This window comes from Oxyura jamaicensis, chromosome 1 (genome assembly GCF_011077185.1).
Source record: "Oxyura jamaicensis isolate SHBP4307 breed ruddy duck chromosome 1, BPBGC_Ojam_1.0, whole genome shotgun sequence".
Classification (NCBI taxonomy): domain Eukaryota; kingdom Metazoa; phylum Chordata; class Aves; order Anseriformes; family Anatidae; genus Oxyura; species Oxyura jamaicensis.
The window spans coordinates 42,718,846-42,736,968 of record NC_048893.1 but is presented as its reverse complement, the minus strand read 5'-3'; the positions used below and the strand labels follow the sequence as shown (position 1 = coordinate 42,736,968).

Below are 18,123 nucleotides of genomic sequence, written 5' to 3'. Positions count from 1 at the left end.
CAAACACAGTCTTTGCTGCTGCCAGTGAAGTCCTGCAGAATTGGTTGTATCAGTTGTCCCAAGTTATCAATATCATGTCTTCTGACTTGCAGAGATTAATTTCTGATATCCTTTCTGATTAGTTCTGATAGACTTCCTGCAGGAGACTTACTAACAAATGAATCTAACATGCAACAGGGACTTTTCCTTACCTATTACTATTGACTCTAATTTGGTGTTCTTTCCCGTCTTTCTATCGTGGATATTTGAAAATTAATGGTCACCCCAAGCCTGAGCTAATCTCTTCCAAGGATAGATGATGCCATAAACACATTTCAGAGATGTTTGAGTAAGTATGGTCCACCCTCTTGCTGCTTTGCCTTGGCTAATGAATTAATCCAGACTTTTAAATGAGTAGCCACTTCAGAAACATAATAAATCTAATAAATCATTCCTTTCTGTTACATTAAATCTGATGAACTGCTTAAACCACACTGAACATATTTACTCAAACTGCAGAATCAAAACCCACAAATAATATCAGAAGCTATTAGAACAGCAATAGATAGCTTAGACCTCCACTAATGATTTTAAGAAAAAAGCTTCAGGGAGAAAAATAATCTTATTACTCAATAGAAAACTTAATATTTTCACTGAAGTTTGGAAACTAGTTGTGTTTTTTTTTTTTTCAAGTTACCCTGAATCCAGACTCAACACAGGACTTACTGGATTTTAGGCCCAGAAGGTTTATTGCTATTTTACTAAACATATTGGTTGATATGTGTGACCATCTCTAGCGGCAGACAGCCTGCACCTAGAAGTGCTAAAAATACTTTCAGCTGGACAGATTAAATTAATGTTATTTGAATAGGACAGTTTTTTCTAAAATGACAAGACAGTGTCAAGACACAGGTCAAAGTTAAAACAAGGAACGAGATTGTGACTATGACAGCCATGGTCAGATAAAGACCATTGTGGTTGCCACCACATCTCAGAACCACAGTGTCTGAGGCTAACACAGACAGAGAGCAACTGCTCAGAAAACAGTTAAAAGAATGCAGTTTGCTATGGATTTGCTTTACATGTCAAAATCTGGAAGGAAGAGCATTAGTCTTTCCTTTCCCCATCTATTTTGGGGATGTTTGCAAAATCCTTGCACTCATGAGGATTGTGGCAGCCTCTTCTCAAAGATAAGGAGTAGAAGGACTTCTCTGTTCTCTGTGCTACCTTATTCATACGCCGTTCAGGAGACCATCTGTCACACAGCATAAAGTCCTGAAGAGTTTGGTCAAAGGGCAACAGGCATTTCTAATCTCTCTTAGATCCACTTTTATATTAAAAAGTTGGTGATGTGAAATACTGTATTTTCCCGGATATGAACATAGATTTGCAATAATGTGGGATGATGAGCCTGGCCCTGATGTTATTCTGAAATGGTACTCAGGAAAAGAGTTATTAGGCTGGCCAGCTGCTGCTCTAGATGTTTTAACAAATGTGAGGCGGATCTATCAGGATGACTCAGAGATAAAGGCAATGTCTAAACTTGTTGTTGGTAACTGTCACTAGGAAAATCCCAAACCCACACGCATTTATGGTGATTGTAATGTTGTAATAGATAAGAATGCATGGATTCTGGACACTGGGACTGTCTGGGCTGTTAGCTATAGTGTCACAAAATGCACAAAATGGGGTTTAATGGGTGCATTACAAGATGATATTCTTTTTCTGACAGAAGAGAAATTACTAAAGCTAACTTTGACAGGCTGGAATAAAGTCTGAATTGCCAGTTTTTAAATGCCAGCTGTTCTCATGTCATGCTGATGACTTTTTGTTGTTCTGTGTTGACATTGCTGATTTGTGATGCCTAGTTTGAGTGAATTACTAGTGCACAATGTAGGGCACAAGTCAATAGAAAAATTGATCCTTTAAATGTTACAGTAAGTCTGAACAGCTCTGTATAATATTAACTTCTGTAATGCTGTGGCAGAGGTGGGAGAGGGAGGAGAAGGGGCAAGAAAACTCAATAAAAACCTTATTTACAGAAAGACTAATGACACTTGCCCCACAATTATATCCTTCAAACATACTCTTCATTCATCACACAGTGAAAGAAGGAGTGGTTCAAGCACTTACAAGAGACAGTGCTTTTCACAAAAACCTGTGGGGAATGAGCTACTTATAACTACAACATTCTGCAGGGCTACAGCGGAAGAGAAATCTGTGGATTTACCTTTGGTGTCTCGGCAGTGTCCGCTGTAGAAAGTCTCTCTGCGCAGGATGATTTCTTGGGCAATGATCCCATAGCTGTACACATCACCCTTTTGAGATACATCAGCATGACGGAGGTGCTCAGGAGCTGTCCACAGGTCTGAAAATCCAGATGACAGTGGGAGAAAAGGTAAATGGGTAAGGGAGAAAAGTAACTGAAAAGGGTGATCCTTCTCAGTGTATCCATCGGCCATTTTCCATTTTTTTTCTTTTCACACCAAAACCAGAGCCCACTGCTACTGTTTATTTCCCCATTTAGCAGTTATTTTCAGAGGCTGACATCAATGCAGGTTGGATAAACCTCTGATGTGGTAGTTTGCAATTGCTAAGGAATTTTCTGAAACTACTATTTTCTACTGTAGGTGCAGACCCTCAAACCTCCAGAAAAGTTATGTTTATTGGCAAGGAACTTGCTTTTCTTAGCTACCTCACATGGGCTTCTTAGAAATAGCCCATGCATCTGTATAAGACCAAGGAATGCCAGTGCTAATAAAAAGAGCTGAGGCATAAATTCTTGAGTCAGACGCATGGAGTGTGTTATACAAGATGTCAGATGAGAAGACTGTAATATTTCCTGGTGGCCCTGATATCATGACTCTACAGAAATAATCCCCAAGTGCCTTTGAGCTTGACATAAATATTACCTACTCATAACCACTTTCTTCCTACAGAAATTATTAATCTGTATTTCTAGTGTACCAAGCACTATTGAACCTCAAGACTAGAATAGTACCATGGTATGACAGCATGGCATGAAATGCTGATGATGTATTGTAACAGACAGTGACCCTGAAGACAGTATTATGATATCAGGCTGCAACATCCAGCCACAATGAATCTGTAGATCTCTTGTGAAGCAATAAGTTTTCTTTGAGAAAAGCAGTCTAGTAGCCAGAGATTTTGTGGTTGCTTGTCAAAGTGTTTATGAGCAATGAAATAACATAAACACATTAAAATATTATTATAATATAAATTTAAATGCAAAATTTGCAAAACAGAATAGAACATTTTCATTCAGTGCACTTTTCCTACTCTTCTTTTATGTTCCCATTGCAACTCTTGAGTATGCTTGTCTGAATTAAATTCTATTCTCTCACCGTTACTGCTTATGTGAGCTGTTGGTGTGAAGCCCTTGGATGCTGAAAATATTTCTTGCATCTCAGCCACATGTGAAATGTCTCCGTCTTCTCAAATATAAGTTGAAAATTCATCTTCCCCTTCCTTCTCACCCTGCACTGCCTTATTTGTTTCTCTACCTGCTAATAATTCTCTTTGACTGTGTTATTTAAGAAAGAGTTTTCAGTTATAATTTCTAATGATGACTGCTACACGAAACAAAGTTGTATTGTATGTTTTGTACTGTGTACAAGATGTAATTAGGCCCTACTGTACTCTGAATATAAGAAAATTCCACTGGGTTGGAAAGCATGAAGGAGAGTCTAGCTGGGTATTGTTTTTACCTTTCCGTGGAGGCAGAATTGAATTACAGCCAAAATCAGTGATCTTCACTACCATGCGATTGTCCACTACACAGTTCGTGGATTTGAGTCGACCATGAACTTCTGTTTTGCTTGAGTGCAGGTAAGACATCCCCTGTGGTTGTGGTAATAAAAGAGGGAAAAGGCAAGACTATGTGTGAGACACTCAGCTGTTACCAGAGTCCACAAAGATATGAAGTATTAGCATATGTGTCCAAGTAGTTAAATGGCCTTCATCAGCAATACACATGCGTAAATCACAAATCCCTGTCATGAAGGAAGAGAAGTATTATTTTACAGAGAAGACTTTCCAATATCACAGGAGCAGTCAATGTTAAGAAATGAGGATGGATCATTAGAAGGATCATGTCTTAACTAAAGATTATCCTTCCTCTTGGTTAACAAAAGCCTGACATAGCATCTTGGGTTTTGATGAGATTAGATCACAACTGGGGATTAAGGAAGTTTATTTCCTCCCTCCCACAGAAGCTTTGATTTCAATTGAAATAAATGTGTTTGTTTTTTGTTTTTTTTTTTGTTTTTTTTTTTTGGTGAATCTAGTACAGATTTGTTGGAATGTCAAACAAAGTATGTTTCCAACTACATGTTCAACCGATGGTCACCAGTGGTAAGAATTACTTTTTATGTCTGTATCACCTTTGAAGATTACCACTCACCAGAGACTCCATTTAGAAATATTTCAGCAGATCCTCTTCTGCAAAGCAGAGGACCATAGTAGGGACAATGTATATTAGATGATGTACTATGAATTATATAAGGCAGGAGATCAGACTAGATAGCCATAAGGGCGTCTTCTAACTTGAATGTTAATAGCTTTTTCTGCACTAGTCAATATGTATCAGCTATGCACGAGCTAAACTGGGAAGTGAACGCCATGAGGACAGGCCAATATAGTTTCAGCTGTACGTCCTGAGATTCCAACTCTTGACTCATAACACACACACATGTACAAAGGTGTGTAGTTCACTACTTTTTACTTATCACCTTCAAATTTGGTTTAAGACATTGAATGTCGTATAATACTTGGGCCAGCATGGAGGTGTAATACAGGGCCAGCACTGATTCACATATCAGGAAAAGAACATTAGTAAGTGGGTGTAAGATGAGGAAGGAAGTAGGTATGCTAATTTGCACCCTCTTGCTATTCTTTATTCTGTTTCATCTCTCTCTTCTGCAGTACTTTAGCTCACACCTACTTAAAGCCTCCTGCTGGTTGTTTTTCTTCCTACAGTCCTCTTTTCTGTAGCTCACTATATGAATCACAATCTATATTCCATGGAAGCCAGAACAGGTATGTTTTATCTGCTTAGTTTCTTCCATGATTGGTCTTCCACTTAAACTCCTACATGTGAAGCTTATCCTCTTGGATGATAACTGACAGACTTTAATCTGGGTTACACGGATCATGTTGTCAGGCATACACTATAGGACATGGCTGGGTTTTCTCTCCTTTGGCACCTTTCTCTCCTTGGGAATGGACCAGTAAGTGCTACAAGAGATCATTGAGACTTGAGGTGAGTTTTGGGCACAGCAGATGCATGTCTGAGACACAGGCAGCCTGCAAGAGATGCAATCCCTTGAGAATGTGGTTGGACTGGTTATCCTGGGCCTGTCTAGACCCTGCCAAAATTTACAGAGACTGTGTGCATGCTGTATCCAACAAGCATGTTTCTTGATTAAGCATTTTTTATCATGCAGCCCTGCTGACACAATCCAGGATGTTCTGCCTACTTCAGGGTTTATTTGCTCCAGCTGTGCCTTCTTCCTGTTCCTGCTTACATCAACCAGGAAATATACCCATTGCTATAGCAGAATTCCTAATCAGATTCAGCATCAAATGGCAGGCAAAGGTGATTTTGATTTCCTTATATCAGGGCTTTCTTGTTAACAATTTCTGGAGGCAGAAGTCTCATAGACGTGCCTGATAACATTTTCCTCTTTCCTTCTAACTATGCTGTGCAGCTACCTGAAAACAAAGAGCCTGTTAAGAAGCCACAGTGATTTTCAAAATTTATACTGACTTTCAGTGAGTGCAGCACTCCTAAATCATTGAGGCACTCCTGTAACCTCTGCTATGAAGCTTTAGTCTGACTGAGACTTTGGAGTAAAACACTTTTCCTGACACAGTGCTAGAATATTACAATCCCTTGCACAATATTCTGCAGCAGCCCCTTATTTAATAAACAGTCTTGCAGTGACAATGCATGCACTAGTAACTGCAAGGCTTGATTACTGCAATTCCTTCTTAGCAGACCTTTCATCAGATCTCTTTTGTCACAAGTACCCAAATCCAGGTAGCTACAGGTGGTGCGGTCAGATCTAGAGTGAGCGGGAAATGAAGGGAAGGGAAGGGAAGGGAAGGGAAGGGAAGGGGAAAAAGGGAAGGAAGGCAAGGGAACAGATCTATGGTTTTCTCTTTGCCTACCCCACCGCCTCCAGAAGACTAAGGGCTGCTCTAGGAATAGTCATTGCTTGGCTACCTATGCCAGGGAATAGAAATTACCTAACCTGTTCAGAAACACTGATGCAGCAGCTTCTGTGCCAGATGAAGAGTAGGGGAAGTACAATGACTGTGTGGGCAACGGTAAAATCAGAGTGTTGGAAAGTGATGTGGAGAGGGAGAAGTGTTTCAAAAGGAAGGCAAAAGAACTGCAGGAATTGTTTTTAGGGATGTTAACAGCCTAGAGAGATGGCAGAGGGCTTGAAAAGGGCAGGTGCTGGAGTGAACAGAACAGGAGCTGAAGGGTCATGAAGTGACTTAAGTAAAGCAAGAAGCTTAACAAGTAAAAGCAGGGTGCCTGGAGGTAGGGAAGGTGCAGTTTGGGAAAACCAGTACAAGAAGTTCATGGTAATGGCTAGGTCCAAGAGGCACCATCACAGCATCAGGTCAAGGAAAAAGAGAGGCTGGCAGATCATCCCAATGGCTGTAAGTTGTCAGATGTTCCTGAGTATGTATGAGTTTTCAGGAAGGTTTTGTGAACCATCTCTCCTAACATGGCTAACATAATAATGCCCAGGAGCCTTTCCACAGAATGAATGCAGTGTTTCACCCACCCTCACAGCCCACGTCCTCATGTGAATGACTGGTTCTGAAGTCCTGGTCCCACCCAATATAGTCACTGGATATTTGGTCGCTACCTTCAGAGGGACTGGGATTTTCCCCCTCTCTCATAAACAAATCCAGTACCTATCTTCATTTTCCTTGGAAATATCTGAAGGTAAACTGCAAAGGGTTAAAAAGTAATCCTGCTTTTTTGATATGCTAAAAGGAGGAGGGGAAACTGTACTGCTGCTGTTTAAAATGAAACTTAATGCTGAACGTTAACTGAACTTGAAAGTCATTAACAAGGCCAACAAACTGTGACAATTTGGATTAAGGGGGTTTTAGTAAAGAGCAAGATTTTCAATATCTCTTTAGAACAGACACAGAGGAGTCATTCATCATGGAGACCACGTCAGAACTGAAGCGTGTAGAGAAATTGAATGACTATCCAACTGCAAACCAGCAACAGGAAGAGGACAACAGTCAAGCACCAGCAAAAGGAAGAGTTAAATCTCTGCATTACCAGCAGAGATAATATATGTGAATTGCAAAGTTTCCATAACTACTAGCTAATCAGATGCAAGTCTGTAACGAAAAATAGAATTTGCTTCATTGTGTGTATTGATTCTTCCTACTACAAGGACCTAAAGTGCAAATATCTGCTGAAAGTTACTGAAAACACGTCTTGGTTTCTGTACAGGATGGATTTCTTCCCTCACTGCCCAAAATGGATTGCCCTAGTGAGAAATTACTCTATGGTGAGTGAGAAAATCAGGATGCAAAATAAACAGAGCTTGTTCAGAAAAAGAAAAAAATGATCCTGTTTTAGGGTACAAATTGCAGTAATTCCAACATTTTGAAAGAATGAAGTTTTCCTTTACATGCCTTACCTGAGGCCAGTCAGCACAGTGTGTTTTGCAGGTCTTGTGACTGCCCAGGAGTCACAAGAATCAGATCCCAGTCAACAAATGGTAACCCTCTGATTTTTTGGGTCTTATTTCTTTGAGGCATATTTTATTATTTATAAATATCCAAAGGCAAATCTGGCCCCCATCTTCTCCTTCAGTCTGAAAGCCACTGGCTCTTCTGGCCTCCTAAACCTATTACCAGAGGAGGAAATAGTGGAAGGGCATACAATTCTAGCAAGGTAAGGAAAATACCCTTTCCTGGTTGCTGCTCTTCTCCAGAGGATCCATTTTGCAAGAAAGAACAGGTTGATTAACATTGCACTGTCAGCAGCCCACTTACCTTGGCAATATCGTACATGACAGAGATTTTAAATTCCCAGTCCATGAATGTGCCATCAGGGTAGGAGATTTTATCATTTAAAACATCCTGTAAGGAAAAAATATATATATAAATGGCTCTAATCTACATTAGGGAAAAAGGAGAAGACAAGTTCTGAGTATCACGCAGCTTTTCAGCCAAGGACTGAAAAGGATAGACCTGCATATTAGGAGTACATGCACAAGAGCAGGAGTCGACTCAGAAGACAGAGAATATGAAATAAATTTTAGATTTACACAGAACTAGAAAAGTGAGGACTCTAGAAAATAGACTTTTGTGTAATTAAAGGTAAATAGTGAATTTGTTCTTAAAGTCAAGATAAGCCTTTGATAAAGCAAAATTGCTGAGACAGAATGAGTAAGGTATGTAAGAGGAAGGGAAAGAAATCTCTGTGTTTTATGCTCGCAGTCCAGTTTCTTCCAACTAACTCATGGCCTTATAAGTTCAAAGTAGACTGTTCCTTTATCATAAAGAGCCAATGATTTACAGTTAATTCCAGCTACTGTGATTTCCATTGCTAAAAGTAAGCCTCGATGAGTTTACAAGAAAATAACTGAGGATAGAGCTGTTATTTCACTCCCTTGCTGTGAGTTTATTCCAGATTTCACTGCAAATGAAAGTCTTTGTGTGGACTGAAAAGCAGAGACTATTTGTACCTGCAGAAAATCTGATGCCACCATGCTGTCATGATTAGCTTTGAAATATTTGTAATAATAAACCCAAATCTTTCCATACTCTTGCTGGGTAACAATTTACTGTTTCTGTTTATAAAATGCTGTCCCTTACAGCATGGGATTTACCATATTGTATCCTTAAACCATTTGTCCCTTATTAATATGGAATATATTATTTTTTTCTGTCTTTTCAAGCTCTGGGGCCACTTCAGGGGCTGCAAAAGCATCAGCACAGACAACAGCTATGGCTTGGAAAATAATGGAAACATGATATACTATATGCTCCCAATAGGGAAAACAATACAAATGCTGTCTGCTGCTCTTGCCTGGGCACAGCTCTGCCTGTATTCCTTTGCTTGCACCTCACTGCGTGCTTTGGCTGCTGAGAACCCTCAAGCTGATGAGAGTCACAGCTGAGACGTCTGGGGAGAGGTAAGCAAGGGAGAGGGACCTGAACATCAGAAACCTGTCACCAATTGCATAGTCCACTGCTGTTGCATGAGAGTCAGAGACATGGAGCAGATTATTTTTCTTTCTTTAAATTTGACCACTGGGGGTAGAAGGGAACATGCAAAATTATTTACCCGCAGAGAACCTCTTTCACAGTACTCAATCACTGCAAAGATCATGGTGTCTATCTTCACAGTGCCATAGAACTTGGTCAGGTTGTAATAATCAATCTGTAAAAGCTGGAACAGAAACATTACATCTATTTTTAAAAGCAATCATTGTTAGTACAGAAACACAGGTCAAGGATGGTTGTGTGACAGGAATTTTATCTCACGCTCTGATAAGATGTAGGAGTTCCCTTTGAACCAGTATGGACTACGCACTGAATGAAGGCATTTGTCATTCCAGAGCCTTCTGGATTAGGGAGATAAGAGTGGTTGTTGCTGGTTTCTGCAAGTTAATTCCATAGCTCACTGTAATCTCCATTATTGCCTCTCTAGTCAAACTTCACAGCTGATCAAAATAGCCATTATGAGAGACAGAATGTTGTGAATCAGTCAGCAAATGAGCAAGTAATAAAAATGTAATGATGCTGCATGATATTATGGACTTTGTCCATATATATGGACAACTGTAGTTTACTTTGAAATATTTGAGAGCTTATTGAATTCAAAGTATGGCTCTGTCGTGTAAAAAGGAAAATTGTTCATTCAAAAAAATGCAATACTGCAGCCAAGTTCATCTCTCATGTTGGAAGTGTCTATGCACAAGTCAGCAGTGAGTTACTTATACTAAAAGATCTGCACTTGGCACTCAGTAATAAGATTTAACTACAATATTCCACTACTAATGAATTAGCACGATACAAGCAAAGAAGGCGCATAGTCTTTTGGCATTGGCTATAAAAATAAATTTAGCAATGCTTTATGACTATGCATTAATTACTTCATTCATCCTCAGCTTCACTGGCTTCAGACTCTGAGCTGGTGATGAGATCACAGAGAGAGAGGTCATCAAACGATATACTTTGAGGAACTCATTACCCATCCACCTCACAAACATGCAAAAGCACATGATTGTTGGAGTTGGTGATGGAAAGCAATGACTTTACTCATAGGCTTCATTCCACCCTGCAGAGTCTAGCTGCTGTGTCCAACACTTACCTCGTTCAGTTCAATTTTTTGCTTCTCTGTGAAATTACCGTCACTGTTTTTGAGATCCTTTAGAATCACCACCTGAAGAAAGAATACCAATGGAAAATAACTGTAGTTTTAGTAAAAGAGCAATTCATCCTTCTTGTCCAAGAAAAGCCCAGACAGAAATATTTCAGCAACAACTGCCTACTGCTTTGCTGTCGGAGTTTCAGTTAATCAGCTAGTGAGCCATGGAGTTTCATTTCCCTCAAAAGATTTACCACATAGATAGGAACTATTTAGAACTGTCAATGATGCAGATTTTAACTCAACATGAGTATGCCTTAATCAGGCAGATAAAACAGCTCAAATGAAAGTACAAGAATTACATGTAAATGACCTATCCTCTATTAATCCATTAATCTCTGTAGTATCATACTGTATCTATCAGATTTTTGTGCTTTCTTTTTCCGTTTCTGCACTTTTGGACCAGGCCAGGGTCCATGGAGTCTGATATTTTGCTTCCTGGCAGAAAGCAAAATGCAAAGTACCCGTTATGGCTTATTCCTTGCAGAAACTCAAGCCATTTTGCAAGGTCAGAAGGAAGATGGAATTGTCTTCTGAACTCCAAGGAGGTGCAATGTCTCCCACCAAGAGCTCTGCTAAGCAGAGGAAGGAAGCGTATAGACACTCAGTAAGTTTACCTTCTTGTCATATTTGCCTTGGCGCAGTCTCTGGGCAGTGTCACGTCTCTTATCTTCGTCAATCTGAAAACATTAACTTGCAATTATCACCTGCTCCCTACTCGGCAGGTTCAGAGAGAGAAGTCGTGTCAGTGTGTGCCGTAAGGCACATAAGGCTCTCTCTAGGGAGTGCCACTGCATGCCACAGAAAGTGTAGGGCATCCACTCAGCTCCCACAGCTGCCATGGCCTCTACCTGCTGCTTCTGTGCAGCAACTTTAACAGATCCCAGTCCACAGCCATAGCCTGCTCTGTAGTCAGAGCATGCCAATGCCCCAGCATGCCTTTAGGAGACAGAATCCAAGACCCAGCCTTGCGCATCATGCTCCTCTTACCTTCAGACTGACATGGTTTGTCTCACTGGTCTCCAGAGGCAAGATTTTCTCAGGTGATATATGGGACCATTTCTTCCGCCGACGCTCATTATCTCTCCTGTACTTCCTGTGAAACAAGTAAACTTCAGAATATCCTCCCAGAGAACTGAAACCCACAACAGGAGATTAGGACATGGAAGCTTTGGGATGATGCAAGGATGAAGTGTCAGGTTGACAAAGCTCAAGCACAAGCCCTGTTTCTGTCATACAGTTTTCCACTTTGAGGCTGCTCTTATTCCCATAACTTTGGGGAAGCCTAAATGCTGATTCAATACAATAGATGTAGTAGAAGAACAGAGGAGATTTAGCAGAACAACTGCTGGGCAATTGCCAGAGTCTCAAGGGAGGTCAGAACAATTTAAAGTACAAAGGGCTGTCTAGGTTTTATATGTTTTTCTCCTCTATGTTATTGAATGTACTCTGAAGGGAGGTGCCTCAAACAAACATGAGCCAAAGGAAGTCATGGCATCGATGCTGGGTGGTAAGAACCGGTGTGAATACAATGCCAGGGGAGGAGGTAACAAAAGTATTGTGTTGAGATTCCTTTTCATGTATGTCCCCTGTATTCTGCATATTTTGTAAAAATGAGGGAAGCATCTTTGGAGCTGGAAAAAATAAAACTGCTGTCTCTCTTGTAGAACTTCAGAGCAAAAGCTGTCTTCTCTTAGAGAAAAGCTGCAATTATACTGATACTTATCAAATTATCTGCTTACCCGTGCAAATCCGTCCTCTATATATATATATACATAAAAAAAAAAAAAAAAAAAAAAAAAAAAAAAAAAGGGAAACAGGACTGACTAGAGCAACTGAGCAACTGCAGGGGAACCCCAACACACTGATGACTGCTGGTAAATACTTCAAATGGGAGAACTGATGGTATTGACTAGTAACATAAAGGTTAGATTTTATACATCTGCAAATATGAAAGAGCACAGAATGTTTTACAACAAGTCCAAACTGTCTCCAAACTTTTGTCAATTTTCGTAGCCATTTCAAACAGATTAACTTTCCCTGTTTATATGCTAGTGCTTATGTAGGAATAGTTAGCTCTTCCATTTCTTAAGCACATCTGGATGTACAAGAGTTGCATACCTTTGTCTTTATTTTTTCTTCATGAAAAGCTTTAATTCACAAGGCAGATTGGAGCCTGGGTAGTAACTGTTTCTAATCAGGTTTTCTTAAGAACTGATTTTCTCCCTTTCTGTGGAGCTCTTTGATATGTAACAAAAATGGGTTCTGAGCTACTAAAAACAGATGCACAGGTAAGACAATTTCTTTAAATATGAAAGAAAATCATATACTTTAGAAATTGAGTGACTTTTCTTCCATCAAAAATAGATGCCATTGATTTCAATTTCTGCATTTGCTGTCATGATAAAGATGAATGGTATTATACTCAAGAAATTCCAGCTGTTTGAAATGTCTTAATGTGAGGAATTGGACTGAGTTGGAGGAAACTGAGAGACAAACTGCATGCATGCAATGAAAACACCAGAACCTTGTGGTGTTTTGATTTCCACAGTGATTCAAGACAGAAACCTCCTTTCAGATTGGACTGTTGTATCACCAATAGGTTAAAGCAACATAAGGGAACCCCAAGTGGGCTAAAGGTGGGCAGTAAGTGGAAAAAGTCTGAAGACTGGTCTGAGATATGAGATTCTGTGTATGCGTGAGAATCAAAGCTTTTTAGCAGATGCAAAAACTCTGAGCCTTGCTGTATCTTCACCCTTGGTTAGTAACCTGACATAACAGCACTAAAGATGCAAACACTACCGGCATATGCTAATCAGTTCACAATGAGGGCAACTACCCAAGTGTGTAGGGTAAGGAAACAGTAGCTCTTCAAGGAGAAATCAAAGGCATTGCCCTAGGAGGAAAACTGTTCAAGGGCAAACAGAGGGACAATGGAGTTGGTACCTTAGAATCAGCAAAGAGATTATCAGAACCAGAATCACAATTCCCGTGAGTGTAAAGACGGCAATAGTCAACACGTGTGGGCCTGCAGAAAGGAAAAATTAGAAAGTAAAAAACTCAGTGGAAGACAGTGAAAAATAATATTCTTTTTCAATTTAAGAAATTAACTTCACCCACACATGCAAGTTGCAGTAGCTAAGCAATGATATTCTTTGGTCATATCCTAGTTGAGAGGCTTCAGTAAAGCCCAGCACTCCCTAGAGATGACATGCAGCTGCTCTCTTTCACTACAGGATGAAGCATGGCCCAGAGCAGTGCAGTCTTATGGCCCCAGTTGAGGCATGGGCACTCTGTAGGGAACCCAGGTGGGAGGTGAGTTTAACAACACAACCTCTCAAATCAGCTCAGCAGCAGAGCTTCCAAGTGTTTCTCCTCTTTAAAAAGAAACTAAAGTAGTCCAGGAATAAAAATGACTGCTTCTTAGTAACCACATCCTAAAAAATTAAACTGATAGATTTTCTTTTCTTTGTGAGAATAGATGGTGGCAGCAAACCCTGGATACAACTGCCTGTGGGGTAGGAATATACATGGGGTAAGGGGTTGGCCATTTGTAATCAGTTATGAGAAGGAAGGAAACGTTTTCCCCAAGCATACCCAGTGTTTAATACAAAATGGGCTTTTGATTGACTCACTTAGATAAGGCTTTTTCTAAACTGGGAACAAGGATTTGGTCCCTACTGTTTCTATCATTTAAAGCAACACTCAGTGATGACTTTCTGATTTAGGCTTTACAATGTATGTCCTTTCCTTTCCAGTCCTGCTGAGCTCCCACCTAGCAAGAAAGACATGTGCCTCTCTGGCAGTGAATTTCCCACAGCCATCACCTTTGTCACACAGAGTCTTTACTGAAATACATTGTTTCAGGATGGGATATTCCTGAACTTCACAGCTTCCATAAAGAATTTCATCTGATACAGAGTATAACAACCACTTGTGGACTTGAAAGGTATTTCTCGCAAGGACTTGTTATCCAAGGAGAGGTCAGGATAAAATCATGGTGCAGCCTTTAATATATGCAGACTTTTCAACATTTCACAGATGGGTTCTCCCCTTATTGACCCAGTTGCTTAAAGTCATTCTGTAGATGTTTTAAACAGAGTTTAAGAGACTGTGGGTTCATTTATGAACTCCTCTTGTAAACACTGTGTTGGGATAACAAGTGCTACTGAGTGGACTGTGCTCTTCAATAGCATGTACTTACTCTATGGGGGGAAATTAATGTGCTGGCAGCACAAAGCTAATGCAATGTTCTTGGAAACTTCCAGGTAGCAAACAATTTAAAAATTGGGCTGTTCAGGAATCTGAGGACTTAGGACACACAGAAAACATGAGGGTCCTAGTCCTGAGAAGGCAGGCAGGACTGGCAAGGCTGGGAACTGACTGTGCAAAAATAGTAATTTTTATTCTCTTAATGTAGAACAGTTAAATGAAGCCTGATATTCCTGTCTTGGTTCAGTCCATGGAGTTCAGGGGTACTTGGAAGGAAAGTTGTGGCCACCAACATCCTTTGAAAAACAACATTCCATTACAGCAGAGCTTCATCTGGTGGGCACACATCTCTAGTGCATCTACTCCACCCTGAGAGCCTTTCAGGCAAAGAAGGCAGAGGAAAATCTGTTTTTGCAGATCACTGTATTGGTTATGGTTAGGAAAGGAGCCGAGCTACTCAGCCTTGCTGACACTAAAGCACTTCTGGATGCGCCCAGGAAGAAAAATAAAGGCATACAGGAAAATGATAAAGGGTAAAATAAAAATAATAAAATATAATACAAATGAAAATGAAAAGCAACAAGATACTCTCTGGCTGCCTTCAAAATCAGGCAGCAATTAAGCAAGGATTTTGAACGCACTATTGTAAGTGCATCCAACATGGAATTCAGTTTAGGAACTCCTCTGGATTTTGGACCCAGCTTTCTGTCATTTTTTTTCTGTGCCTCTCGTCTCCCCACCTTCCATGCATTCATGACAGCATCAGTCTCAGGGTCTTCAAGTAACTGTTAGTATTTGTCTCATGTTCTCCTTTGAAAACGGTCTGTACTACCATTCTCAGTCACCAGGGAAGGATATCGTCACCTCCTTAAAATAACATATACCCGAGAATTTTTGAAGCAACTTCCAAAAATTCTCTGAAACTTAAGATTTGCAAATAGTGGTTTATAGCTCCAAAATCATCAGGCTGAATTTTTGTTAAGGAAGCCCTTTCAGACCGCATTTTCCTGTTCCTGAGACTCTGCTCCCACCTCCTGGCTGCTGGTGTTACAACTTGCAAAAGCATCCCGCATCACGGAACAGCTGTTTTTAGGTCGCCTGGAACCAAAAACGTTTGTGTAGTGAAGGCAGACCTTATCCATGCTTAGAGCCAAGGTTAAAAGTTTCTGAATAATGGCAACATGTGGATGAGATCCCTAATGTTACAAGATGCCAGGAGGGAGGAGGGTAGCAGAAATGGGTCAGCTGTTCTCAATTACAGATTAGGAAGGAGCAGGGCTTTGTTTGCTGTATTTACTCACATCCCTGGAGGAAAAATATGTATTTTTGGTTGGAAAGTTTTGACTGGCTTTGGCAAGGCATAGTGATTACTTAAATTTTGGCTATAAAAGGTTGCCCTTTGAGGGGATGTATTTATTTTGAATCACACTGAGGAATGCTTATTTTTAAAAATGAGAAAACAATCAAGTGCCTGTGGAAGGCAGTTTTGCTTTGGTTTTGTGTAGCCTGGCCACAAAGTCAGGCCTTCATTAAGCTTTGAATATTAAGCTATCAGTCTGTAGACACAAACTTTCTGCAATTGCCAAACACTTTTCTTTTGCCCTTGTGCAGCAGCTTTAAACAAAGACACACTCAAGGGAATGTATCAAAAATACAGAGGTCATCTGATAACATAGTACATGTGGGGCCCAAGGGATGGATGAGAATGGGACTGGAGCAACACTGAGAAGGCTGGGGCCTGGCAGCACATTACAGGGAGACCCTGGGCTGATGCATGCATATTGCTGTCTGCACAGGCAGTCCTTGCAGTCATACCAAGGAAGACCAAAATGGTGACCAAAATGGAAAGGTGAGAGCTCTGCTCATCCCAGAGCTGCCTAACCCAGGTCTTGTCAATGCTGCTGAATCTTCTGTTTCTTTTCTGTGGCTGCTGCCTGCTCCTGGCAGCTCCCATGGGTCCCCACAATGAACCACTGCTCCTGCTTCTTGCAGGAGGGGCAAACCCTAATCTGAAACCATCTGATTTACTTTACTGAGGAATAAAAGTGCACACCTCAGTGTGAATGACTTCTCGTTAGCAGAGAGTGCTAGTTCCTCCACTTATCAGTTTGTGTTATAAGATTACCTAACGGAGGTAAGCAGCACAACAAACTAACGGAGGCCTTAGGCAATCACTGTGGCACCTTTGGACACTCACTGGTGGGAATGACTCAGGTAAACACTCTAACCCTTGAAACCACTGCCGCTGCAGTAATTTTTATCCTGCATATCATACCTTGAATAATATGCCTTTCCGTTTCCAATCACCATGTGGCAGGAGTCCAAACAGAGTAACAGTCCCACTCGGCTCGGATTAACAGGGCTGCACTCTGCTACGCTGAATAACAAGGGGTTTCAACTGTTCTATCCAGGAGTCACCAAAAACTCAAAAGAAAAGCAGGTGGTGATTTCTGGGATTTCAGATTCAATGTCAGGGTGAAGATCAAGCGATAACATGGTCTCCCATTTTCTTTCTGCAAAGAGCCAGCTCTTCTAAGAGACATCTCCAGATAATGAGACAATAGAGCCAAGCTGTGAATGGGAAAAGAGCTGATCCCCACACCCTTCCCTCCTCCCCCTGTCTCTGGTACTGGGTTGTCTGATAGGAACATGCTCGCACCTGGAAATTGTAGAAAGGAAAAAGCAAAAACTCCCTGAATCTGCACAGTGCTGTGTCCTCTCTACAGCTCCCTACAAGGAGGATAAAGGGGCAAGCAGAAGCCACCATGCTGCACTAGGGATATAGAAATGCAGAATCAGATAACTCATGATAACCTTAACCCTACTGTTTTTCCTGAGCAGTCCTTCAAGCAATTTGCACCACCATCATCTTCTAGTGAAGCATTTATAATACAAGCTGACCTCTTCTCAAACATGTCACAGCACTCCCCACAGTCATTGGTGTGGAGTCTTTGAGAGACTTGTTAGTGCATAAACAAAGTGCAGGTTTAGAGATGGACTGGGTGCAGAGACCATGAGGTTTGGGGCAGGGGAAGGAAAGGTGCTGGTCTGGTCTTTTGCTAGCTCCTGGCTCCCAGGCTGGGGGCAACTGGATCTTACAACTGTGGGACCTTACTTGGAAGACAAAGTAGGTTTAACGGGTGTCTCACCAGTGCTTGGAATATCACTAGGCAGCTTGTGGTTCCTCCAGATGAAATCCGGGCTGGCAGTTTCCACACGTGTCTTGTTCTTGTGAGTGTCGAAATAGAGAAGAACTCTGAACTGTGGGTGCAGGAGTGAAGAAATGCAGTCAGCAGTAGTGCTTTCCCTTGTTTGTCCCTTGCTTCAAACTACTTTTAATAAATGTACTGCCGAAATTTCAATAGAGTAATTCTTGCTCTTTCTGCTACAGTGGTGTGTTCTTCAACTTAGCCATGTATTTGGCTTCCATATTCTTTCTCATTACTTTATTTTCCTTTAAAATAAATCCATCAACCTCACAAAATACTAGC

The 18,123-nt window shown here is 40.8% G+C and overlaps 1 protein-coding gene across 1 annotated transcript in view; it reads right to left on the bottom strand.

The window, feature by feature from the left end:
• The window catches only part of GUCY2C (guanylate cyclase 2C), a 48,040-nt gene that overhangs the window by 12,511 nt on the left and 17,406 nt on the right, over positions 1-18,123 (bottom strand). The window contains exons 10-18 of the mRNA XM_035316017.1: positions 17,782-17,893; positions 13,367-13,448; positions 11,411-11,516; positions 11,038-11,100; positions 10,364-10,435; positions 9,335-9,439; positions 8,038-8,124; positions 3,708-3,840; positions 2,210-2,347 (exon numbers count right to left, since the gene is read on the bottom strand). Coding sequence (XP_035171908.1) covers positions 2,210-2,347; positions 3,708-3,840; positions 8,038-8,124; positions 9,335-9,439; positions 10,364-10,435; positions 11,038-11,100; positions 11,411-11,516; positions 13,367-13,448; positions 17,782-17,893 — 898 coding nt within the window. The remainder of the gene's footprint in view (positions 1-2,209; positions 2,348-3,707; positions 3,841-8,037; positions 8,125-9,334; positions 9,440-10,363; positions 10,436-11,037; positions 11,101-11,410; positions 11,517-13,366; positions 13,449-17,781; positions 17,894-18,123) is intronic.